At 43.1% G+C, this 27487-nt stretch overlaps 1 protein-coding gene across 4 annotated transcripts in view; it reads left to right on the forward strand.

Moving 5' to 3' along the window:
- The first annotated feature begins 1227 nt into the window (after positions 1 to 1227).
- Positions 1228 to 27487, forward strand: part of LOC136529412 (ubiquitin-like-specific protease 1D) — a 33186-nt gene continuing 6926 nt past the window's right edge. The window contains exons 1-12 of one of the 4 annotated variants that reach the window (XM_066522481.1): positions 1228 to 1603; positions 2027 to 2078; positions 6550 to 6623; positions 6693 to 6946; positions 8809 to 8857; positions 12722 to 12792; positions 12988 to 13017; positions 13095 to 13190; positions 14751 to 14862; positions 18568 to 18662; positions 24292 to 24414; positions 24882 to 25001. In XM_066522481.1, coding sequence (XP_066378578.1) covers positions 1325 to 1603; positions 2027 to 2078; positions 6550 to 6623; positions 6693 to 6946; positions 8809 to 8857; positions 12722 to 12792; positions 12988 to 13017; positions 13095 to 13190; positions 14751 to 14862; positions 18568 to 18662; positions 24292 to 24414; positions 24882 to 25001 — 1355 coding nt within the window. In that variant the 5' untranslated portion in view covers positions 1228 to 1324. The other 3 variants (XM_066522482.1, XM_066522483.1, XM_066522484.1) reach the window with 3 other exon arrangements.

The raw sequence follows: 27487 nt of genomic DNA on the forward strand, positions 1-27487 counted from the left end.
ATCATAAATGCGAAATAAATTGTATTGGCATAACAATTTATAATATGATAAATAATAGTTATCTTAGAGCGTCTCCAATAGTTTTCAAAAAGTTAATTGGTAAATCAATCAGTTTTTCAAGTGGCTAAAATATTTAGAAGTATATCTGTTAGGTTTCTCCAATGATTTTTAAAATCTTACTCCTGTAAAAATATAAAGACAATTTCTTAGACAATTTCAAATCACCCCAATCACTTTTATTCTTTCTTTGTCTCCTGTATATTGACATTAAGAATCTTGTCCTACTTATTCTTGCACACGTCCTTCTATCTTCAGATTGGCCGATCGATGCGCATGCGTATATTTGCACGTGATTGGATATGTTTTGCCAAACGCGGAAATATTGGAAGTGGATGGAGAGTATTTTTTTAATCTTACTAAAAACGATCAGGATTGAGAGTGGCTTTATGAAATTATTGGGATGCCGTTGTAGTTATAAATAATGGGACGGTTCTAATTAAGGGTATGTTTGAACGCACCTAACTACAGTTTAGCTAACTAAAATTTTAAAGTAAAACTTTAACCAGCTAAGGGTCTATTTGGATGGTACGGTTTTTAAAACCGTAATATTATGAAACTGTGGTTTTATATGCCAAATAGACACAAAACCGTAGTTTAGAAAAAGAGAGCTCATGACTAGAGTTTCAAAAACTCCAAAAGAATTACAGTTTTGACAAAATCATGGTTTTAGGTACTACAAAATTTGTTACATCCAAACACTCAGTAGCTTTTAAAAACAAAAGTATTTTGTAAAACCATAATATTTCTTCAATACTTTAAAAATACTTTGCATTCAAACAGGGTCTAAAAGTTTCCCCGCTAAACTTTAGCCATGTTGTTTGGATGCTCAAGCTAATAGACTCAGCTAATTTTTTACTAGCTTAAGAGCATCTACAACAGTCCTCTTTCCTTAACCTCGATGAGGAAAAACTATTATTTTAGAGATCTCAACAGTTGCTAAACCTAACCTAAATGAGAATTTTTTTTTACGGTCCCTCATATCATATCCGCTATTTTTTTCATTGGTGATTGAATTTTCTCCTGTTTGAGAGAAGACCTTGAAAATTTCAAAATATGTTTTGTATCTTGCCAATAATTAGTTTTTGTGTTCGAGTTTTCTTACGACGACGGAGATGCTCATTGCTAGATGGAATAGCTACGGGCAAACTTTAGCGGACTAAATTTAGGCATCATGCCCTGACAAATAAAAAAAAAAGGACTCCTGCTGTCTCCCGCAATTTCTCCGCCTCCGGCTGGTAAAGAGGCGAAGCCGCGCCCCGGGTGAATGCCGATGGCCGCGGCTTCGCCGGAGAAGCTCCACTGCGGCGAGGTGGGGTCCGGTGACGAAGAAAAGGAGGAGGCGGAGAGGGCTGATGCCGAGGTGATAGCGCAGCAGCTGTCGGATCAATCGCTGCGGGAGAAGGCGCAGCGCCTCCAGGGCCTGCTCACCGAAGGCACGTCCGAACGCCTACCTGACCGCGGCAGGAAGCTGCGCGCCACACTCGATGCCATCCACCGGGAGCAAGACCGCCGCCAGGCCCGAGGCGACGGGGCACGAGCGCCGGTGAGTCGCTCTTATTCTTTCCTGTTTCTGTCTTCGTGGGCGGAGGTATTAAGATTAGAGGTTCTATTTTCTGGGTGCTCCAAGCTGGTGTAAAAAACTTTGTGGGGGATGAATTGGGGGAGGAGGTGGAGAGTTGTGCTTCACTTCAAGGTCCTATTCAACGAAATGCCTGCAAGCCGTTTGAAGTCTAAGCAGAAGTGACGCAAAGATGCTATGCAATCTTGGACGTTCACAAAGAATCTGAAATCAAAATTAGAACTTGCTAGAGTATATGATCAATTTGTCTTACTGTCTGGTAATGCCTAGCATATGTAGCTGAAATTGTGCCCAGCAGATGCTATGCGATAATTGTACAATATAGTAAAGGTTTGGTAAGTGGATTTGTGTGCCTGGTAAGCCTTGTTCTGGAATTCTTTCTTGCAGGGTAGTGAAGCATGTGAAAGGAGAGTCCGATCAAGGTGTATTGAATCATCTGGTACGTTACTGATGCAATATCGTTTTAGCAACTTTCTAGACTTGGGAGTTTCAAAATACCATTTTATAGAAATTCATTGTTCATAACATGATTACATACTCTCAAATAGTAAAATGCAGGGTTACATACTTTTAATGTTTGCATTTACGAATATTCAGTGCATTATATCAATATTGAATCAATGATGATTATCCTTTCTATGTTTTTCACATTCTACAGTTAATGATGTTGTTTATTGCAGTTTCAGTGTTGTCTGTTTATGTTAGTTTGGGGCTTTATAATTTTTTCTCACTATTTTATTTGTAACTATCACTCTACTCTGTTTATCTGTAACTTCTTTAGGGCATCTTTTCATGTGCATTTCTTTCCTTAATATAATATATGGCTTTCTTGTTCGTAACCCTTTAAATAAAACATAAACACTGTAATTTCACAAAACTAACATGGAAAATGCAATGCAAGTTTGCATAGCTCAATGAAATAATAAATTTTTCATTGAGGGCTCTCATGTTGTACTTGAGGGACTTGTTGATAAGTGACTATTCATCTTTTGGTTAATTGATTAACCTTTCTCTTCAACGTTTGATAAAGGGCGTACCCAGTGCAGGGAGCTTCCGTTCTGTGCGGGGTCTGGGGAAGAGTGTTAGTGGCAAGCCTTCAACGTTTGATGTAACTGAATAATCCTGACATTGTAAGATTTTTTATATACCTTTTCAAATGATTGAATCTAGAAGATTAGAAATTGTTAAAATAACTGGGTTAAAGCAAATGAATACCGAAAGCTATATGATAGCCAAAACTATACAACAACAACAACATAGCCTTTCAGTCCTAAGCAAGTAAGGGTAGGCTAGAGTTAAAACCCACCAAGAGCCTCAAGTCATGGTTCAGACACTTCAATAGCTGCTTTCCCAGCACTCCTATTCAAACATAAATCTCTAGGTATATCCCAAGCTTTCAAATCTCTTTTTATTGCCTCCTCCCATGTCAATTTCGGTCTTCCTCTAACTCTCATCATATTATTAGCTTGGTTTAGGACTCCACAATGCACTGGTGCCTTTGGATTTCTCCTTTGGACATGGCCAAACCACCTCAACCGATGTTGGACAAGCTTTTCTTCAATTGGTGCTACCTCTAGGCGATTACGTATATCATCGTTTTGAACTCGGTCCATTTTTGTGTGACCGCAAATGCATCGCAACATACACATTTCTGCAACACTTAGTTGTTGAACATGTCGAATCTTTGTAGGCCAACATTCTACTTCATACAATATAGCCGGTCTAATTGCCGTTCTATAGAACTTGCCTTTTAGCTTTTGTGGTACCCTTTTATCATAGAGAATGCCAGAAGCTTGTCGCCACTTAATCCACCCTGCTTTGATTCTATGGCTAACGTCCGCATCAATATCTCCATCCCTCTATAGCATTGATCCCAGATACCGAAAGGTATCCTTAGTAGGCACTGCTTGACCTTCCAAACTCACATCTCCCTCCTCCTGTACAGCTCTGCCAAAGTCGCATCTCATGTATTCGGTTTTAGTTTTGCTCAATCTAAAACCTTTAGACTCAAGGGTCTGTCGCCATAACTCTAGTTTTCTATTTACTCCTGTCTGGCTTTTCGTCCACTAACACTACCTCATCAGTGAACAACAGGGATATCTCCTTGTACGTTCCTGGTAACCTCATCCATTACCAAGGCTTAAGGCTGACCCTTATGAAGTCCAATTTTAATCGGGAAGTAATCCGTGTTACCATCGTTTGTTCGAGCACTAATCACAACATTGTTGTATATGTCATTGATAAGGGTCACATACTTTGATGATGGGACTTTATGTTTGTCCAAAGCCCACCATATAACATTTCTTAGAATCTTGTCATAAGCCTTCTCCAAGTCAATTAAAAAACCAAGTGGAGGTACTTCTTCTGCTCTCTAAACCGCTCAATAACTTGTCTTATTAAGAAGATTGCTTTTATGGTTGACCTTCCGGGCATGAAACTAAATTGGTTTGTTGATATCTGCGTCGTTACTCACAGGCGCTGCTTGATGACTCAATCCCATAACTTCATAGTGTGTCTCATCAACTTAATTCCCCGATAATTAGTACAACTTTGGATATCTCCCTTGTTCTTATAGATTGGTATCAATATGCTTCTTCTTCACTCCTCAGGCATCTCGTTCGATCGAAAGATATTGTTGAACATCTTGGTTAGCCATACTATAGCTATATCCCTGAGACATCTTCACACCTTGATTGGGATACCATTAGGGCCTATCGTTTTACCCCCTTTCATCTTTTTCAAGGCTTCTCTGACCTCCGATTCTTGAATCCTCCGCACAAAGCGCCTGTTAGTGTCATTAAATGAATCGTCCAGCTGAACGGTAGTGTTCTCGTTCTCACGATTGAACTATTTATCAAAATACTCTTGCCATATATGTCTGATCTCATCCTCCTTCACCAAGAGTTGCTCCCTCTCATCCTTTATGCACTTGACTTGGTTGAAGTCCCTTGTCTTCCTATCGCGAGCCCTAGCCATCATATAAATGTCCTTCTCTCCTTCCTTCGTACTCAAATGTCGGTAAAGGTCCTCATAGGCCTGCCCTTTTGCCTCACTCACCGCTCGTTTTGTAGTCTTCTTTGCCACCTTGTACTTCTCTATGTTGTTTGTACACCTGTCATGATACAAGCGCTTATAGCACTCCTTTTTCCTTAATAGCCTTTTGCACATCTTCATTCCACCACCAAGTGTCTTTCAAGTCGCATCTGCTCCCTTTGGTCACTCCAAGCACCTCTGAAGCAACCTTCCTAACGCATGTTGCCATCTTCTCCCACATGTTGTTTGCATCGCCTTCATCCTTCTAAGGGCCCTCTTCAATGGCCTTTTTCCTTAAAGACCTTTGATGCCTCCCCTTCTAATTTTCACCACTTCGTTCTAGCAACCCTCGCTTGTTTGTTCCCATGTGCTTGCACCAGAAAGCGGAAGTCAGCCACCACCAGCTTGTGTTGAGCGACCACACATTCTCTAGGTATCATCTTACAATGCATGCATGTTCGTTTATCCCTCCTTGTAAGGACAAAGTCGATTTGACTAGAGTACTTGCCGCTACTAAAGGTCACTAAATGAGACCGTCTCTTACGAAAGAAAGTGTTAGCTATCATCAGATTAAAAGCTATGGCGAAGTCTAAGACTTCCTCTCCCTCTTGGTTCCTACTACCATTTCCGAAACCCCTATGAACGGCCTCGAAACCTGCACTTGATGTACCTACATGGCCATTAAGATCACCCCCTATAAAGAGTTTCTCGCTACTAGGGATAGCTGTAACCAAGCAATCTAAGTCTTCCCAGAAAAGCCGCTTAGCACTCTCATTATGGTCTACTTGGGGGGCATACACACTAATTACGTTTAAGACCATATCACTAATGACAAGTTTAACAAAGATGATCACATCCCCTTGCCTTCTCACCTCCACCACACCATCCTTGAGGCTCTTATTAATCAAAACTCCTACTCCATTTTTATTTGAAGTTGTCCCTGTGTACCAGAGCTTAAAACCGGTATTGTCCACCTCCTTCGCCTTCTGCCCCTTCCATTTAGTCTCTTGGACACATAAGATATTTACACGCCTCCTAACCGCTGTGTCCATTAACTCTCTTAACTTATCTGTAAGGGACCGTACATTCCAGGTACCTAAACAGATCCTAGTTAGCTCGACTAGCTTCCTTACCCTTCGCACCCGCCGAGGTAGGTGTGAAGACCCTTGCTCATTTTGCACCACACCCGGGCGCCGATGTGGCGCGTCACTAAGGATGCGACGACCCGATCCTTACTCACATGACATCATGTCCAGATCGCGACACGGCGCGTCACGGGGGTGACGACCCGGCCCTTGCTCATTTAACACCATATCCGGGTTCCAACATGGCGCGTCGCTAAGAGGGTTACGCCCTAACGGGATTCTTTTGGGTTTCATCTCCATTAAATTGGCTAAGTTTATACATTAGCTCGCCGCGTCTAACACAACCCTCCTCCTTTACCAGGGCTTGGGACCTGCTATGCTGGGACACCAAAGGCGCCCCACCATAGGCGGAGTTAAATCTGCGCTTACAATCACAATGAATTCATATCTGTGAAGTTGGAAATTGACACTTTTGACTCACTGTTATGGCCATGTGACTAGATACAATGAAGATAAATTATCGCCAGTGTATGGACCAAGTATGAAGAAAATCTGAATGTTGTGCGTGCTTTTATCTTTTCCACCACCCACAAATCCAACTACTTGTTGAAGGGTGGAAGGTTGAAAAGCAGTATGCTGATTGAGTTTTGAGCAGTTTGGATAACATTGTTTTTTTGGCTGACCAAGCTGTTTATACCATCTGTATACCCTTTGCCCCTTTCTTTCTATATGGTTGTTTTTTCATGATTGATTTCTTTGTTGTTCAGATATGCATTTCCTAACTTCTTGTAGGTTTGCGTAGTGACCTCAGTAGAGTTAAAGCATCAGTGGCTGATTTCATGTCTTCATTTGGAGCGGATAAAGAGGTGAATATCTTATTATGTTACTTAAATATATATTTTTTCCTGTGCAAATGTTTATGTTATGTACATTAGGCAGGCATCAACATATCTAGTTTGGAAATAAAAAGTAGGAGCCCAAACAAGCCTAGCACTTTGATAGGAAACAAGGGGAAGTTATGTGAAGAGAAAGACTCTTGTGAAGCCTCTTCACAACCAATGAATTCAGTTCATGAAGAGTTGCATCTGGACACCTCAGAGAACATGGGGAAGACATCTTCTGGTGATGCCTCTAACAGCAATGTCCACAATATAATGTGGGAAGAGGTTCCCACACCCTCTCGTAAAAGGTGAACATCTCTCTTTTTTTCTCATTTTTGGAGTTTTGGAATTTCATTTAATTAAGTAACATTGCATAGTAAAAAAGAATCTGCATATTCGCATTGCTGATGATGATATTATGATAAGACAAGTTTTCAGGCTTCCCACCTGATTGTTTATAAAGAAAATGCAAGATGCTGTACTGTACCTTATTTATACTTTTTCAGTAAGTATAAGTAGGTCTGACTAGTGGAACCAAGAAACATGTTTTCAAATTTAACTAGAAGTAATCAAGGAATATAATTGGTTTAGTTATTTTTTTGCATATTTAGATAAATGAAATATAAAATATATGTTCTGCAACTATACAATTAATTGTTAATTATATTGCACATATGAATAACCAAAGTTACTTTAATTTGTAATATTTAGGGGTGTAAATTTCAATTGAACCCTTCTCTTCTCCTTTAGTTTCAGATTATTCAGAAGACTTTCCATTTAACCAAGGATGCTTGGTAGTGTGTTATTTACCTTTTTTAATAAAAAACAAAATACACACAGGTCATTGAATGACATATAATTGCTCTCCCAGCTTTTTCATATATTTTTTTCTGTGAACTTGGTCCACCAACCAATTCATTCATTTTTCTGAACTATTGTTGCATTCAGTTTGGACTTTGGATAGGTGCTAGACCATGTGAAAATATTAAGTTTTAAGTTAATGCTCACTTCTGGAAAATCATTGGAGGGACCACTGTTCAAAAAATAATTTTTTTCCACCATGGTTCATCATTAACACTACATATATACAGAATGTCCTGTAGTCTCCTTAGCTGGCTTTGGAGATCCTCATGAAGCCATCTCCTAAAAGTAAGACGCCAATTCCTATTTTTCATAGTAGCCACTGACCAAACTTGCTCTTTGTTAATCTCAAACAACTGTGGGAAATTATCCTTGAGGGATACATGTCCACACCACTTATCGTGCCAGAAACTAGTGTCTTTTCCATTTCCCACTAACATGGATCTCCTAAAAGGCAGACCCAATGCTGGAGGCTCCCACATGAGTGTGGTCTGGAGAAGGGAAAAATCGAGGCAAGCCTTCCCCCCGCAAAATCTACGGAGAGGCTGCTTCGAACCCGCGACCTGGTGACTCAGTGAGACAGCTCTCACCACTGCACCAGGCCTGCCCTTCACTAACATGGATCTCCTACTTAGGTAAATATGTCTCACTTTCAGCAAATCATTGCACACAGGTGAATTGTTGCTGCCTTTGCTGATGTGTGCTATACCACCATTCTTCATATATTTCATCTTCACAATCTCCTGCGAAATTCCACTCCCGTTTTCCACATTCCACCACCATTTGTAGAGAAGACTAATATTTAATTTCCTCAGGTCCTTAATTCCTAAGCCCCCTTTCTCCTTAATTCCTAAGCCCCCTTTCTCTTTGGGTTTTGTTATTTTGGCCCATTTTACAAGATGATATTTCTTTTTCGCCGTTCCCCCTTGCCAAAAAAAAAACTTGGAAATAATCTAATAAGACTTCCAAAATGCAATTTTGAGGTATACACTTGTCATTCTAGTTTTTTAATATGTACTTGTCTACTTGAGAGTGTCGGATGGCTGAGCTAGCCTTAGGTTGGCAATCGCATATGATAAATTGTGCTAATCTATCATGTGCTGGAAAGGACAATAGAATATGGGGACCATGATGATAGCATGTCTTGCTATGCAGTTGTATCTGCACTGATTAATGGATATGTTACAGTACAATTATTTCTACATGACCACTTCTCATGCATGTCTATAGGAGTAGATTAGCTGCTGTAATTTGTTTTTTATTATGCGGATTTTGTTGTTGCATGAGTAATCTAACTGACTTTTATTAGGAAAGGAGCTGATCCAGATAACTTTTCAATGCGACTGAGATCAAGAAAGGTCAGTATGGACTTTTGACATTCTTGCCATCATGATTTTGTGCATTGCTTGTTTTTTTACCACCAGAGACCAGACTGCTATTTTTTTTCTCAAATACGCAGGAGAACTGCGTATCATTATATTAATAGTAGAGAAAGGAGTCATATAGACACACAAACACACACACCCAGACTGCTATATTTATGTAGCATTTATGCTGGACTGTTTAATTTGATTACTATAATTGGTAGAGCCTCAAGCATTTTAGTTTTTGGACATGGAAAAGGAAAGTTGTTTTGTTTGTGTTTGCCTCAAGCTCATCGGTAATGTGGAAATGATTACTAGATTGCTATATTTTCGAACTGTGGGTAATGAAATACTGATTCATAGGTGTTCATGTCACATATTCGCTTATGAACCTAGACCCTTCAACTTTAAAGCACTGAGCATTCTATATCATCAAAGGCATCAACCATCATGCATGTTTCTTCTGTGGTGATCTGTTTAATTTGATGGCTACTGGAGAGTAAGAAATATTGATATGCCTTTGCACTAAAAGCAATAAACATAGTGATGAGATGTGAGAGCAAATTTTGTGTTGTGAGTTTAGGCAGCATTGGTGTTTAGTGTACATTTGATATCACCCTTCTGTCTGAATAAATTTCAAGTTTGTATGTGCTTGTTAATATGTTCAGTATATGATCATATGTTTGTGTACAACTATTTAGTTTGGCCATGAAAGTCTTTTAGTTAAATGTAATACCTGTAGTTGTGAAGCGCATACCTAAAGTCTTGAATTCATCCTTAGTTGAAAGAACTAAAAAAGACAAGTAGTTGACTGTATTATGAATATTCCTTGTAATATGCTACTTCCCATATTGGTAGCTACCAACAGATACATATGGTGCACTGCATGTATTTTTTCTTGAACATGCAGGAGAACTGCACATCATTATATTAAGAAGAAAAGGAGTCTAGATGACTCTTACAACCCCTATAGGGGCAAAGAAGTTACAAAAAGGGGCTTGCCAACAAAACCTTAAACACAACTAGTGACCATGAGCGAACAATCATGCATATATGCTATGGAGCCCTTTGGCTCATGACATACACCATAGCAGCGTCTCATCACTAATATCCTGCAGGATGGTAGTAAGATTAGGAGAAAAACCTTGCATTTATAGCTTATTATCTTGTAAGAACTATTCTTGGGTGCAGTAACAATTTTTATTTTTGAAAATCATGGATGTAGTAACATGAGTACTGTACGCACTGCATCACACACATGCGTTGTCAGAAATTTTGCGTATTCTCTTCAATTTATAATGTAGCATATGGTGTACTGTACTCATGTATTACATATTTTTCTTGAAGCTTTTCGATGCACTGCATATTTTCGAGTGTGGAATCTGCTACATTTGAATGTGAACCCATGTAGGGAACACAAAAAAGAATGCTATGAACATCAAATAAATAGCTTCATTAAGATCCAGCAGCCATCTGCACCAGATACTGCTAGTGGAAAATTGTAAACACCAGTCTACTTGATTTATAAGTCACATATCTCCCCAAACAGAGGGCTATGTATTAAAAAAAATGAGATATGGAAAAAAATCAGCATGGAAATCATTCCAACAATGTTTATAAGTAATGCGCCATAGCTGCCAGCTAAGCACTTGTGTAGAGCATTTATCCAGTGATTTCAAAGAAATAGGCATCCCAGCCACAGGGGAAAATTGGATAAGGGTGGAGTGGGGTACCACTGCTGCAATGCCCATATTAACCTTTGAAGCTGCTGGATGTACATGTACTATGTGGCAAAGATGCCATTTAGACACATCGCAATGCTTGTGTATTCGATGGAGCGACTCCTAGCATGTCAAGAGCTCTCAGCATCACTAGTGATGAACGGTGTCTTTGGGAGATAGCAGGCGCAGGAAGCCTCTCTTCTTTGACTGGTCTGGCTCATGAAGAGTAGTAGGTTGGCGTCTGGGTGTGTCGGTCGCTTGTTTCAGTCCTAAAGGCGCGCTTGTAATCACAAAACAATAGAGTGGTGTGTAGTGTGTGTGTGTGTGTGGGTGTTAGTGTTTATGTTTGTTTGTGGTTTTGTTGACCCTTTTTTCTTCTTAATATAATGATACACAGCTCTCCTACGTCTTCGAGAAAAAAAAAGATGCCATTTAGGGCCTGGTGCAAGCGGTAGAGTCTTACCGCCTGTGATCGGAAGGTCCCGTGTTCGAGTCGCGGTCTCCTCGCATTGCACAGGCGAGGGTAAGGCTTGCCACTGACACCCTTCCCCAGACCCCGCACAGAGCGGGAGCTCTCTGCACTGGGTACGCCCTTTTAGGATGCTAATGTCATTTCAATGGGATTACACTAGGGCTCCATGCAGAAACTTCTTGGAGGAGACATCTACCAGCAATTTTAATAGTCTAGATATTGTGTGTCACTGCCCATGAGCACAAAATTAACTTTACAAATTTTTAACGGGTCAGCATTTCCAGATAATAAATCAGCAGTCTAAGATGTATCTTAGAGACCAGACTCAATAAAACACAAACATCCTTTTTGAACTGGAAATCTGTGATTAGTATTTTTCGATTCGTAGGAACCTGAACATTTTGAATGTCATTATCAGGATCCTTAGGACTTAGGAGTATCAGTAGAGAAAATATTCATCCCTGGAAAGGTATATCTTTTTCTAGATGCGGGGCAGCTCGGTTCTCTCAAATTGGGTGGACGAAGCCATCCCTCACAGCTGGCGTGACGCGCGCTCTCTGCGTGGTCAGGTGCGAGCATGGCTACCAGGAAGAGCCAGGTGGCATAGCTAGCGACTGCGGGGGGAAGCATGGTCAACTCGTGAGGTGCTGGCCTGGTGGAGCTCCGAGCTCGAGGCAAGCAGAGGAGAGGGGCAGAGAAGATGCGGAGCACTTGGGTGAGCGCCAACGGGTGGGAGAAGCTCAAGGATCGACGGCGAGGGAGCAGGACGAAGCTCCAGCGCATGGCGGAGCAGGCCCAACGACCTCCTCTGGCTGCGCAAGATCTCCGCTGGGGCGACCTCTGGCCACGTGAGATCTCTGACAGCAGTGCTATATTCTTTGCGGCGGTGTGAGATCTCGGTGCGAGATCTTGGGCAGGCCGAACATCTCTAGCAGTGGTGCCTTCTCTGCACGAGAATTGCAGTGGCCGGTGCTCACCTGAAAAGGAAGAAGACACTAAGAGTAGGCTTAGAGAGAATGACAGGTGGGGCTGACAGATTACTAGCTAATGGTGTTAAAACCCCATCCATCCCATCCCACCTAATCCTTCATACAAAAAAAAAAAAAAAAAAAAAAAAAAAAAACTGGAATGGACTTATTCCTCCAACCAAGCACGAGCTGGGATGATCCCATCACAAAAAATAGGGATAGGATTTTTTTTTTCTCGAATACGCAGGAGAGCTGCGTATCATTGTATTAATAGAAGAGAAAGGAGTCATACAGAGACCCAAACACACCCACACCCACAAACACAACACCAACACACCTCCACTTACTGACTGGAACTAATCACCTATGCTTGAGAAGAAAACCATGACCAGAGACCCTCTAAACATCAAGAGCTGTGTATCGGGGACAGTCCCCTAGCACCAGCCAAAGACCAAAGGAGGGCTTCCTTAGTTTGAAGTTACAACCTGTGCTATCCTATATGGTAAAATGCTTTACTTCTACCCTTTTTTTGTTTTTGCTGGAGTGTTACTAAAATGAATCCTATGGTCTGTGACTGTAAGTAGAGATCTTCACATGTGAACTTCCAGGCACTGTTAGATAAATGCTTTTCTCGCACTGTTATTTATTAGATTACTCCTCCCACAAAGTGTTATCTCATTTCTGTATTGTGATTCAGGAAGAGGTTATTCTTTTGGATGGAGATACACCCCATCTAGAATCTGCTCAGGAAACATCCAATAATAACTGGTAAATGTTCAGATACAGTTAGTCATTTTTGCTTATGTCATAATTATCATAAGTGTAAACGTATACATCATACTTCATAGGCTATTAACTATGCATACTTAGACGGCTGGTTGATATCTTGGCATCTGCAACTCTTCTTATGTTTTGCGCTAGTATCTTATGTTATTGCCTAATGTTGGAACACCATTTTTTCAGGGATACAGAGAAGCTATACTATCCTTCAAGGTTTGCAGTTAATCTAGATTCTTTGATCTTCTTTTGACACACACTTCATCGCCATTTTATTTCTGCCGTATTCACAGGGAACACCTTAGTTCTGTTGAGATTTCTTCTGATGACATCAGATGTCTCCAGCCTGAATCATTGCTGTCCTCACCTATAATGAACTTTTACATCATGTAAGCACTGTTCTCCTTTGCTTGCTAAAAGCATTGGTTTTTTTAATGTTGTTGAGACTTGACAAGTAATAATGGGCTTAATAAATTCAGTTGCTCATATCAAATTCGGCGATGTAGTCATGAGTTTATACATATAGAGTCTTACCGCCTGTGACCGGAAGGTCCTGGGTTCGAGTCGCGGTCTCCTCGCATTGCACAGGCGAGGGTAAGGCTTGCCACTGACACCCTTCCCCAAACCCCGCACAGAGCGGGAGCTCTCTGCACTGGGTACGCCCTTTTTTTTAGTCATGAGTTTATACATGTAGACTAGATTTAGTTCACCTTTGGCATATGTATCAACATGGAACATTCAAGACCTGGGAGTTTTGGAACTTCTACCACATTTTGAGATCATTTAATCTTCTAGCATTGATGCCAAGCATTTCTTAATGAGGCCTCGAAAGACCAGCTTATGCTTTTACATGAGTTGTGGGATAGACTTACTTGTCCGGCCCCAAATGTAGGTCGTTTAAGGATTCTAATTGGTCAAACTTCTTTACTTTGACCATCAATATATAAAGAGCAGCATAGGTTGACAACACAGTTGATGTTACTAGATTGCTCATGGAAAATACTTTCATACTATACAATTTTCACTATGTAAAACATATTCTTTCATAAAAATTGCAAGCAAAGTGTCATATTGGAGACCGTATCGATGTCCTAAACGACATACATTTAGAACCAGATGTAGTTAGTTGATTCTAGAAAGGGTATCTAGCACAAGTTAGTAGCTCATGTTACAAGTTTACTTTTGACACAGGAAAATAGCTTAACAGGAAGATGCTATCCGACTGAATACAATGCTATGATTCTAAACATGATTATCAAATTTCATGTTTTACATAATGCTTACCACATATCTGGGCAACATGATGCATTAGCAGGCAGAACTCAATTTTTTTTTTCTGAACATGGAGAACTGTGTGTCATTGCATTAAAAAGAAGATAGTTTGTTATATCTAGTTTGTTAGATTACATCCGCGCTGTTTACATATTGAAACTCCAACACAGCCTAAGCATCTATCATCTAACAGCTTCTAGCAGGAAGAACTCAATATAGATTTGTAAAAGGGAATTCATGGATATTGTGCCACTATTATAATAAATGTAGCTCTGTCCAATTAACAAATTTGATATAAGCTTACGATACTGCAAATTTTGAGGCAAACTTTACATTGATACTTGTATATCATGATTTTATAAATATAAATATGGATATAATTTCAAGCACGCGACTGTCATACCTGGGTTGTCATGTGACTTTTTTGCTTTCCAAAATGGCCCAATGTAGATCTTTCAAAAAAAAAGGGTCCAATGTAAACTGACTGCTTTGAGGCTTTGAGCTTTATGACCCCCATGTGGTAGTAACTGAACATTTCCAGATGTGATTTCGGGTGGTAGTTATTTTTTTTATGATTTTGATGCTCTAGGGAATGAGGGTTTACTTTTTTGTGCTCTTATATTGCTTGGAAGTTTGTAGTCGCCTTTTCTGACCTATTTCGTGATAATCATAACTAGGCTTTCTTGTAGGTATCTACAGGGACCAATGCCATCAATTATTAGACCAAGAGGCGAGTATCACATTTTTAACACATACTTCTTTAGCAAACTTGAAGCCATAAAAACAAAGGTAACTTTTTGTATGGAACTTTTTACTTGATGATTTCCTTACTTTCTTGTCAAAGTTCAAAAATCTATGTTGTGCCTTTTTTGCTTGACAGTGTATTCTAGTACATATTCCACATTCTATGAGAATGAACACCTAAACCCAGATGATTCTCTAAGATAAATGGAATTCAATCCAGGAATAATAAACATCACAACCAAGGGATTTACTGATGCAGAGAATTAGGGAACACCTCACACCCAATATATATATATATATATATATATATATATATATATATATATATATATATATATATATATATATATATATATATATATATTTGGGGGGTTGACTTTCATATATATAGTCAAAGTACAACTTCGAGTACAAGTCACATGATATACATGTGTTAGACTATACGTGTCGGGTTCATAAACCCGGGGTCCCTCGCGGACCAGCTTCCCAACAAAGGCTCGGCCTAGGCAGACAACGCGCAACTCGTGGGCCGGCCCAAGTATCTAAACGACAGATCAAAAGGACGATCCAATCACCGACCGGAAGGTCTGGCCGAGGAGGAACGGCGCCCGTTTTTCGACTCTGGCCCACCTCTCAGACCGGAGCGCTTGCTTCAGTCTCCAGCCCGCCTCCGGACGGCCTCTCCTACCGGGAGGCCTGGCCAAAGCACTACTTCTGACTCCGATCCTCGTCTCCGACCGGAGATGCGCCAAACCTCTGCTCACTGCTCTTCTCCGGCTGACGCGTCAGGGCCGACTGGGACTAACCGACCGGGGACGCCCGCTCGGTGAGGACCAGGAAACGGACGGCGAAAGTGAGGCAGGGCGCACAAGTCAAACCGCAATACCGTGGTCTGTACCTTGTACACCTGCGGGAACACTACTCTGCGACCCCCTGACACGACAGAACCTAAGCAGTGTTGTAGGCACCGATATTTTTCCCTACAGTATTGTGGACGCCATTAACTCCCATACGGTAAGGCTCCCTCCATGTCTCTGGGCATCGACAGTGTTATAGGCGTCGATATTTACTGTACCAGACGAACATGGTAAAACCCCTCACATGTCTCTGGGCATCGACAGTGTGGCAGGCGCCGACATCTGCTATACCCGAAGAAAACAACACAACCTCCCACGTGCATCTAACATCCAACAGTGTTGTGGGCGCCTACTATCATCCTATACCCCCTGGCGTGGGCAACAAGGTTTAGAAGCATACGTACTCTCTCCCTCTCACTTGTAAGGCCATTCCCTTCATCTATAAAAGGGGATGCGCTCTCTCCCAACATTCGAGTTGATTCAGATTCATTAGATCGATCAAGTTCACTAGTACACAACCACAGAACTGCCAGGTTCGAACTACAAGCACACGCTTGAACACTAGCTCATAGCGGGGCTCCCATCACTCTCGGCCCTTCCGACCGGAGTCCGACCGGACGTCTTGTACCCTTCATCTTTTTCCTTCTCGTTTGTAACCCCACTGCAAACTTCGAGCACCTAGGCTCAGGAATAAAGTCACCGACCGACTCAAACTGGACGTAGGGCACGTTGCCTGAACCAGTATAAACCCTATGTCATTGAGTGCTAGGCCACCTCCGATCACAACGTACGGCAAAACTATAAATATTTACGTGTTAGTCACTTTCTGCACCGACAATACGTATCTCTAATGCCCGCCCGCAGTCACAGCGGTAGGGAACTAGACGCAGAGACTGGACCTAAAGTCACCACATGCAGTCCCTTAGTCATGATGTCCATGAACTGATGTGTGGATGGGACATGGAGCATGCGTACTTTCCCCAAAGCATCCTTCTCGCAGACGAAGTGGATGTCAATCTCGATGTGCTTCGTGCGACGATGCTGAACCGGATTGGCTGTCATGTAGACTGCACTAACGTTGTCGCAATAGACAATGGTCGCCGAAGGAATCAAGATGTGGAGCTCCTGAAGCAACTGTCACAGCCAGCAGCGCTTAGCAATTGCATGTGCAACAACCCAATACTCTGCCTCTGCACTAGAACGGGACACTGTAGTCTGCCGCTTCAAGACTAGGAGACCAAGTTGCCACCGAGGAAGATGCAATAGCCAGAGGTAGAACGTTGGGAGTCTAGGTCGACCCAGTCAACGTCAGAGTAGGCAGTCGAGGGTGCCCTTCACATGCAGCATGCGCTTGATCAAAGCAAGGTGCAGCTCTCCCGGGTCGTACATAAAGAGGCAAACCTACTGAATGGTGTAGATGAGGTCTGGTTGAGTCAGAGTGAGGTATTGTAGAGCACGAGCAAGACTTTGGTACTCTGAGGGGCTCTTGACAGGAGCACTGTCAGTCGCGGACAGCTTGTCCCGAGAGTTAGTGTACTATCGCTGGGACAGGAGGAGGCTGTCGGAGGAGCACGTGACGGAGATGCCGAGTAAGTCGTGGATAGCACCAAGGTTCGTCATGGTGAACTCAGAGCTGAGCCGGTCGGTGATGCGCCGCAGGAGGGTTAGGGAAGACGCCATCAAGACGATGTCGGCGACGTAGAGCAGTAGGTAGGTGACATCATCTCGATCTTTATAAATAAAGAGACGTGTCAGATTTTGTCGTTGTGAAGCCGTGGTTGCAGATGTACGAAGCAAACCACTGGTGCCATGCCTGACGAGCCTGCTTGAGACCGTACAAGGGCCGAAGGGTCAACGAAGCCAGACGGCTGCTGGTAGTAGACAGTCTCCACAAGGTTTGCCATGAAGAAAGGCTTTATTCACGTCGAGCTGATGAATACGCTAGTCCCACGATGAATAGGCTAAGTCCATGATGCAGTAATGCTAAGCATGGCATGGATGGTGGCTGACATGACCACCGGGCTAAACGTCTGTCCATGGCGAGGTCCTGGACGTTGGGGGCGATGGATCCAAGAAGCCAATTGTGGATGCAGGAATCGTCCATAACCGGACCCACTGGGGATCATTGGTGTTGGTCGGTACAGTTCCGTCAATGTGGTTGCGAAGGCCAAACTTCCCCAGTAGGGACTTGAAGAAGGGCGCCCACTTATGAAAGTTGGGATGTTTTAGCTCGAGGACGATAGGAACATGAGAGCATACAACAATCATTGTGTAGGTAGCGACGACGATTGGCCTATCGGGGAGATGGCCCAAGGCGCCGCTGGTGGCAGAGGAGGCCATGGAGTTAATGGACATAGCAGGAACATGCGGGAGAGGGGCGTGGGGCTCACGGACACGTGTGTGCGGAGGAGATCGCCCGCAGGGGAAGGAGATCATGCGCAGGGGCGTTGCGAGGTGGGTGTCTGCGTGGCCGTGGAGTCAGCAGCGCGGGAGAAAAGTTAGGGTAGAGGAAGGAGCCGGAAGGGGAACCGGACTCTTGATACCATGTAGGGAACACCTCACACGCAATGTGGGAGGTAACTTTCATATATATAGTCAAAGTACAACTTGAAGTATAAGTCACATGATATACATGTGTTGGACTATACATATCTCTAATACTTCATACCTAGGAAAGTCACACTTCCTTTTTTTTTTTTGGAGGGGTGCACATTAAAATATTGGTAAATAATTGGAGTGTCCCAGCCACACTATGGATTTTTTTATCATTTACTCAGAGTAATTCATTTTTAACCTCATAATTAATTCAGAATTTGATGCCTTTATTATGATATTTGGCATGGTATCCATGTGTTAATTTGTTGATTGACTTCTTTTATTTCTTAATCTGAAGGAGGACAAGACCACTTACTTTTTGAAGTTGAGAAGATGGTGGAAGGGTGTAGATATATTTCGAAAGGCATATATATTGATGCCTGTGCATGCAGAGTAAGTGATTTTGTTCGATGTTACTGTGGGGTTGAGATATCTTTTGCTTCACATGGTCGAGATCAGCATTTCTTTTACTAGGTTGGCCAATTACAATTTTGAAAACAGATTGTAAAAGTGGTTCTACTATCAAAACCTGGAAGTGCCTGGTCCAGTCTGGTTTGGCACAGCAACCATCCCTGCATATGACTGTCACGACTCACAAAATAGTCAAACTGCCTGGTTTGCAGTAAATTGCAAATTTGTTAATAAGAACATCTAGTTGTATTTAAATCAAGAAGCATGACACCTTCAAGTGATTTTTTTTTTACTCCATAGTCACAGTTTGTGCAGCCTTACAAACCTATGGCTGAACCACAACTTTGGAATTGGGATATGGAATAGTGACACTGCTTTTGCGTTATCCTTTCTACACGGGTGAATGGCTGTCAGATCATATCAGACCTCCACTACGTAGCTGTTGACCAAGTTGATGCTAAAGTAATTGTTGCCAATAATAAGTGATTCCAGAAGATTCCCTTTTATGTCTAGTTGGCGTCTTGGCCGTGCTTTCCGGACTTCCTTGAACTGGCCATGTATGATGTATCGTTTGACTACAGAAGAAAGAAAATGAGTGCAACACACACCTGCACACCTCCACTAGGAAGAATATACTACCTTCGTCCCCTATTTTGAGATATAAATGTTGATATAAATCTAGTCAAACATAAAATTGATTGACCCCTCGAAAAGCAAGATGTGCACTCTTTTTGGGACAGAGGGAGTATGCGCCACACTGCCACTGGCCAGGCGATAAAGTGACCACAACAGAAAGACCTACAATGACTTTGTCTTGTTACTAACCTTGGGGATCAGAGAGAATGGTAATTCCATTAGTGGAGATGACTATATATAGGAGCCTTATGGGCCATATGGGTCTATATTAGATGGGCCTTCATATACTTAACACCCCCCTTCAAATTCAATGAGGAAGTGGAGGAGCATTGGGTTTGATCAAGTGAAGCTGATGCTGCTCTCGTGTCTGTGCTTTAATGAAGAAATCAGCCAACTGCAACTCAGAAGGCACATACTGAAGAGCAATGGTTTTCTGATGACAATGAGACCAGGTAAAGAAGGCATTGACATCGATATGCGTGGTAAGTTCATGCTTCATAGAATAGGTGTGGCGGCATCACAAGAAATACCAAAATCAGCCAACAACCATCGAAGCCATACAATCTCTGTAGTAGTAGCAAGGGCTCAAAGTTCCTTTGTACTAGAATGAGATACAACTGCTTGTTTCTTGGACATCCATGTAAGAGAAGAGCCAAGAAGAATGGAATATCCTGTGACGGAACGACGATCTGTTGGGTCACTCGCCCAAGTGGAGTCCGAGTAAGCATGAAGCTGGAGCGGACTATCTTGAGCCTCACTATCCTGAACATGAGCAGACTATCAAGGGCTCAAAGTTTGCTGCATGAGGGTATGCATAAGAGCACCACTATCCTGAACATAGCGCTCCTTCAAAATTGGACCAGATAGCTTTGGCTGTTTTGAACTTAGAGAGACTCATAATCATGGACTGTTTAGTACTATTGACCATGGCAGCCATCACTTTTCCATCGTTAATCTCCCAATCTTTTACTGCAGCAGCGTTACTACCATCCTCCCGACACACAGCTGCATCATCAGTTAGGTGAAAAAGTAAGCCTTAGCCCCTCAATGCAGTTCTACATAGAACACATAGTTGTGACCATCTAGGGTGATATTGATAACAATTGCATTGATCAACATGTTAGACATGACAAGGATTTGATCAACAACAGTGTCGGGGTAGAAACAGTTACCAAGATCTCTGCAACTAGAAACAGCAGCACTGCAGCAGTATTGATTCTGTGGAACCTCTGCACGCCGATGAAGATGCTCTCAAGCAGACGAATGGGCCAAAGGAGCCTCAATAGATGGGTGACAAGTAGAGGCAAGCAAAACAAGGCAGCCATGCTTGGAGACGGTGGATAGCATCGACGGAAGACAGGCACAGATGAAGAGAACCGCGCGGACTGTCGTTGTTGCCACGCATGTAGACGACGGGCGGGCGGGCGGATGTGTCCTTGCGTGGAAGACGGCGGGCAAGCGTACATCTGCGGCTCGCGAAAGGGAAGCCCCGACGAGCGGACTCGGGGTCATGACGAGTGGCCGAAGTGGTTCCGTGAGGAACCCTCGAGATCGGCGTACGGACTGGCGACTGACGCAGATGGCGTCCGGTGCAGACGGGCCCGTGGGGATCGGCGCGCGGATTAGCGATTGATGCGGCTGGCATCTGGCGGACACGACGATGGGCCGCACCGGTTGGATCCTAAGGAAAAAAATGGATCATATAGGTGGATTAAATTGGCCTAATGCCCTAATCCTAACCCTGAACTATGGCTTTGGTATCATGTTACTAATCTTGGGGATTGGAGAGAATGGTAATTCCATTAGTGGAGATGACTGTATATAGGAGCCTCATGGGACATATGGGCCTATATTAGATGGGCCTTCATATGCTTAACATGTCTAACAGAGGCCTTTGCCCCTGTACCGCAGGCACCTTGACAATCATAAGCTTAACTATACTTCATATGTTAGAGAATGGAAGGCATCATTCCCTTTTTCTCTGAGACCAAGGATGTGGGGTTAGATGATATACCCTTGCTTAGGCCTTACATATGCATGTGCGTGTGAACCAATCGCCCAGAAGCATCAGCTGAGCATCAGCCGTGGACTTAAATGTACCATCATGCTTATACCACATGCACTCTGCGGACAATCAGGAGCACATGCTGCTTGCAAAGTTGCAAAGGGAGGGATATACTTGACCATTTGCTCATTGAAAACTGTATACGTCCTCTAAAGCAGTACAAGCAAACGAAACATGTGCACCCGCTATAAAAAACAGAGTAGTACAGTCATAAATGTTTTAGCCTTAATTTATTAGGTATCATGTACATTCATAATGTGAAGTGAAGAAAGGAGAGTATTTCATTCTACATGCTTTATGTTGACTAACTGACTATGCAGATAATTAAAATAATATATACTCCCTGTGAAGGAGGATGAGATTCGACATCGACGGCAAGAGTATTTTGACAAATTGTTGAATGGTGAGAATACGGACACAACCTTTCAGTTGGATGACTCTTTTGATGACACCAATAAGCGCTTGGTGCGGATAATCCAACAATCTGAGGTCAGAGAGACGTTGAAAAGGATGAAAGGAGGTAAGGTGATGGGACCAGATGGTATCCCAATCGAGGTGTGGAGATGCCTCGGGGACATAGCTATAGTATGGCTAACCAAGCTGTTCAAGCATAGTTTTCGATCGAACTAGATGCCTGACGAATGGAGGAGAAGTATATTGGTACTGATCTACAAGAATAAAGGGGATATTCAAAGTTGTACTAATTAACAGGGGAATTAAGTTGATGAGCCATACTAAGAAGCTATGGGAGAGAGTTATCGAGCATCACTTGAGAGCAATAACGCGGGTCTCTATGAACCAATTTGGTTTCATGCCTGGAAGGTCAAACATGGAAGTCATTTTCTTAATAAGACAAGTTATGGAGCGGTATAGGGATAAGAAGGACCTACACATGGTTTTTATTGACTTGGAGAAGGCTTATGATAAAATACTAAGGAATGTTATGTGGTGGGCTTTGGACAAACATAAAGTCCCAACGAAGTACGTCGGGCTCATTAAGGACATGTACAACAATGTTGTGACTAGTGTTCGAACAAGTGATGGAGACACGAATGACTTTCCGATTAGGATAGGACTACATCAAGAGTCAACTTTGAGCCCTTATTTGTTTGCCTTAGTGATGGATGAGGTCACAAGAGACATACAAGGAGGACATCCCTTGGTGTATGCTTTTCGCGGACGATGTAGTGCTAGTTGATAAAAGCCGGACAGCAGTGAATCAGAAACTGAAGTTATGGCGGGAGACTTTGGAGTCCAAAGGTTTTAGACTCAGTAGAACTAAAACGAAGTATATGAGATGTGACTTCGGCACTACTACTCGGGAGGAGGAAGATATTAATTTGGAAGGTCAAGTAGTGCCTAGGAAGGATACCTTTCGATATTTAGGATCAATGCTGCAGAGAGACGAGGATATTGATGAAGATGTTAGCCATAGAATCAAAGCAGGTTGGATGAAGTGGTGCCATGCATCTGGTGTCCTATGTGACAAAAGGGTACCACAGAAGCTAAAAAGGCAAGTTTTATAGGACGACGATTAGACCTGCTATGTTGTATGGTGTAAAATGTTGGCCTACGAAAAGACGACATGTTCAACAGATAAGTGTCGCGGAAATGCGTATGTTGCATTGGATTTGCGGTTATACAAGAAGGGATCGAGTTCGGAACGATGATATACGTGATAGATTAGGGGTAGCACCAATTGAAGAAAAGCTTGTCCAACACCGGTTGAGATGGTTTGTACATGTCCAACGAAGACCTTCAGAGCCACCGGTGCGTAGTGGAATCCTAAGCCAGGATAGTAACGTAAAGAGAGGCAGAGGAAGACCGAAGTTGACTTGGGTAGAGGCAATAAAAGGAGACTTGAAAGGATGGAATATACCCAAAGACTTAGCCTTAGATAGGAGTGCTTGAAAAATAGTTATTCACGTGCCTGAACCTTGATTGCTTCTGCTGGGTTTCAACTCTAGCCTACCCAACCTGTTTGGGACTTAAAGGCTTTGTTGTTGTTGTTGTTGTTGATACTCCCTGTGGTTCCAGATATAGATCCATTTATTAGTTCTCCTCACAGTTGACCTAATATAAGTTTATCAACAACTCCAATGCACCTCTTTTATCTCTATTTTCCTCTTTTTCACCTATATAAATGCATCTGGTTGATGGAATAAACAAGGATCACCTTGATATGACAATAATCTAGGGGCAATATGGTCTTGCACCACCTACTTTAATTCATGTGATAGGTCCAAATGGAATTATATTTGGGATGAGAGCTAGTATAATTTATGATTTTTTTTTCTCGAATATGCAGGAGGACTGCATATCATTGCATTAAGAGAAGAAGAGTTAGGCCAAAATAGCCATACACAGCGTACACGCACGCGCGCACACACACGCCTACACCACTTGCCCGTGATCACAGGGCTAACTTTTACATTTGCACCAAAGACAGATATGTTACGACCAGCTGGACCAACTCCCAAACTACTGCACAGGGGGCCTAGTAGCGACCACGGCACCAAGACCTTGTATAATTTATGATTGTTTAGGAAAATGATGCACTTTGTTGAATAATGTGGTTTGTGTCATGCTAAACCAATATTTACTGTGATTTTGCTTACAGGAAAACTAAATAAAGTAACCTAACACTCGCCTCTAGATTAGTGGACTCATTGTCAAGAAGTTATTTTGCTGGTTTATTAATGTATATGTATTCATTTGATTTTACAAAAAAACATTGTTGATTACAACCTTCATAATTGAGAAAAAAAATATTGTCTAAAATTTAATTGGTGCATGATCTAAGCACTGTTCACTGATTACATACCTGTACGATAGTAACATGTTACTTCTAATATTTTGTTAAAAAAGCTGAACTTTGTGGTTTGTGCTCTTATTGTTTCAATTGGTTAGAACACATTGGAGCCTCATCATAATATGCATGCCAGCAAAAGAAGATCAAATAGGCCCCATCATACTTCATTTGGATTCACTGAAGTTTCATAGTAGTAGATGGATATTCGATGTTGTTAGCAGGTAAGAAATCTTGAAAGCTTTGTCATGCTGTATTTGACTTTTTTGTACTCATTTTGCCTTTATTTATGATGATTTTAGCACAGGAATATGCTGATTTTAGCGGTGTTTTTGGATTATTAACTTCCAGTGTATGGGCCCTAAGGCCAGTCTCAACAGTAGTTTCATGGCAGTTTCATAGGCATCAAATAAGCTGATGTGGCATAGTTTAATTGAAGAGAGATGAAGATAGTTTCATGGGATGAAACAAGTTTCGTGGGGATGAAACTTGTTTACACTGTTTGCAACACCAGGAAGCCTTGGAAACGGCCTAATGCCCTATTATTTGTTGATGTTACCAATGCACCTGTCTAGGTGTGAAGACATTCATGATAGTATTTATATATGTGGTATTTCATCTCAAGTATATGCAGGAAAGGCATGTGGCGTTTTATTTTCATTCTATTTGTAGCTCACATATTTTTTTGCAGATTTCTCAAAGAAGAATGGAGCTACCTGAATGAGAATATTTCATCGGAAGAATGTCCCTTACGAGAAACAGTGTGGAAGAATCTTCCTCGTAAAGTCGAAAAGAAAAGAAAAGAATTGAGGTAATCCCTTGTTCCCTTCGAAATGCTTTCTTTTCATGGGAAACTGGATGGGAGGTCCCTTGAAATGCACTACTGCATGTGGCAGTCATGTAGACAACGCTCATGATGTCACAGTAGACAACCGTCGCCAAAGGAACCGAGATGTGTAGCTCCTGGATGCCACGATGGTAGCAACATGATTCTTCGCTTCAGCAGTGGAGCAGGAGCATTTGGAAGACCAAGACACCAGATTGTCGTCGAGAAAGACACAGAACCTGGAGGTGGAGCGCCGCGTGTCTAGGCCCGTCCAGTCAGCATTAGAGTAGGCGGTGAGGGAGTCGACGACGCCAACGCTGAGGTGAAGGCCAACAGAGAAGGAGCCCTTCACGTGCCGTAGAATCTGCTTGAGGTGCTGTGCACAAGGATCATGCATGAATAGGCAGACCTGCTAGACAGTGTAGGCCATGTCGAGCTGCATTAGGGTGAGGCACAGGAGAGCACCTGCGAGGCTCCTATACTTCGAGGGGTCGGCAACAGGGGCGTTGTTGCTGCCCGACAACTTAGACCAAGCGTCCACCGGTGTTGCTGTCGGGTGGCACTCGGACGTGCCAGCACGCTGGAAAGGTTGACAGCGTACTAGCTCTACGATAGGAACAGACCGTCGCTGTCGTTCATCACTGAGATGGTGAGGAAGTGGTGCAGGTCGTCGAGGTCCGTTATGGTGAACTCTGAGTAGAGACGTTCGATGATGTGGTGGAGTGTTGGGGACGATGCCGTGAGGATAATGTCATCCACGTACACTAGGTAGGTGACTCTATTTCCATATTTGTAAACAAAGAGAGACGCATGAGATTTGGAAGCGGTGAAGCCGATGCTTTGCTATGTACGTGGCAAAGTGCTCGTTCCAAGCCCTTGGAGGCTGCTCGAGACCATACAAGGATTGCTACAAGATACAAACTTGGTCAGTAGTGATGGGGTTGACGAAGCCCAACAGCTGTTTTGCAGTGCACAGTCTCCTCCAAGTGGCCCTAAAGGAATGTGTTCTTCACGTCTAACTGGTGAATTGGCTAGTTATGCGAGGTGGCAATATTGAGGACGGTTTGAATTGTCACCAGTTTGACAACCAGACTGAAGGTTTCGTCTTAGTCAACGCTAGTCCGCTATGAGAAGCCTGCACCATCGAGCCTTGTGCTAGTCTAGGGAGTCTTCGGAGGAACTTGCGCTTGTAAAACCACATGCTCGTCACGACATTAGCTTCGGGCGGCAAGGCACCAACCACTAGATGATATTGTCGATGAACGTCGTGTACCCCGCTGCCATCACAACACGCTAGCTATGGTCGGTGAGCGCACTACGATAATTCGCTAGGATCGTCGATGTTGTCATGGCGGAGAGGTTAAGTCGATCGGAGAGGTTAAGTCGAGCGATAAGACATGCTGTCGATCTGGAAGCACACTATCAGACGTGAGGGCGGTGGTGGCGTTGGGGTGCCCACTGTCGCCGGTGGCACTGCGGGAGGAAACTAGAACAACCGAAGGTGACAGATGTGGCAGCGGCGGTAGACGACGCTGAAGTGCCACCTGTCCTTGGGCGTTGCCCACATGTGGAGCGGTCGTAGGTGTTGCTCACGGTTGGTGGGCCGCTAGCGCCGTGACCAGCTGGTTGCTAGCACTGGAGGGCTAGCAACCGGCTATGGTGTAGCTTCATGGCCGGCCAGTAGCAGAGTCCCGACGTAGATAATCGCTGGGTCCTTGGTGTGGCTGCTCAATATCACCGAAGGAGTACGCAGCCGCTCAACGCAAGATGGCAGAGCTGCTGACGTCGGGGAGAGACCCAGCATAAGAAAATCTATAGATGACGGCATAGAGGCTACCGAAGGTGCGAATGTGAATGGAAACACAGATTCATCAAAGATGACTTGGCGCGAGATGATGATTCTGCGGCTAGACATGACCAGAAAATCTAGAGATGACGGCATAGTCTGTCGAAGGTGCCGAGGCCAATGGAAACACGGACTCATCAAAGACGAAGTGGTGTGAAATGATGATTCTGCAGCTAGACATGTCTAGGCAATGATACCCCAGGTGTGACGAGGGGTAGCCGAGAAACACGAACGGTGTCGAGTTGGGATCCGGGGAGAGTTTGTGTGGCATCGTGGCACTAAGGTTTGTATAACATATGCAACTGAGCACGCGGAGGGAGGAATAATCAGGGAGCTTCTGGTATAGAAGCTAGGAGGTTATCTGGTGATGAATGTACGACTATGCTATTTTTGGGCAAGGTATATAGGGGCACGAGAGACGTAAGGCAATGCTATGGCTGGACAGAAAGGAGGTGGTCGAAATGTTGACGATCTCTGTGCCGTTGTTGGCCTGAAATCACTTTGGCAGGATGCCAAACTGAGTATGGGCATTAAAAAGGGGCGTACCCGGTGCAGAGAGCTCCCGCTCTGTGCGGGGTCTGGGGAAGGGTGTCAGTGGCAAGCCTTACCCTCGCCTGTGCAATGC

The sequence above is a fragment of the Miscanthus floridulus genome, chromosome 19 (genome assembly GCF_019320115.1).
Source record: "Miscanthus floridulus cultivar M001 chromosome 19, ASM1932011v1, whole genome shotgun sequence".
Classification (NCBI taxonomy): domain Eukaryota; kingdom Viridiplantae; phylum Streptophyta; class Magnoliopsida; order Poales; family Poaceae; genus Miscanthus; species Miscanthus floridulus.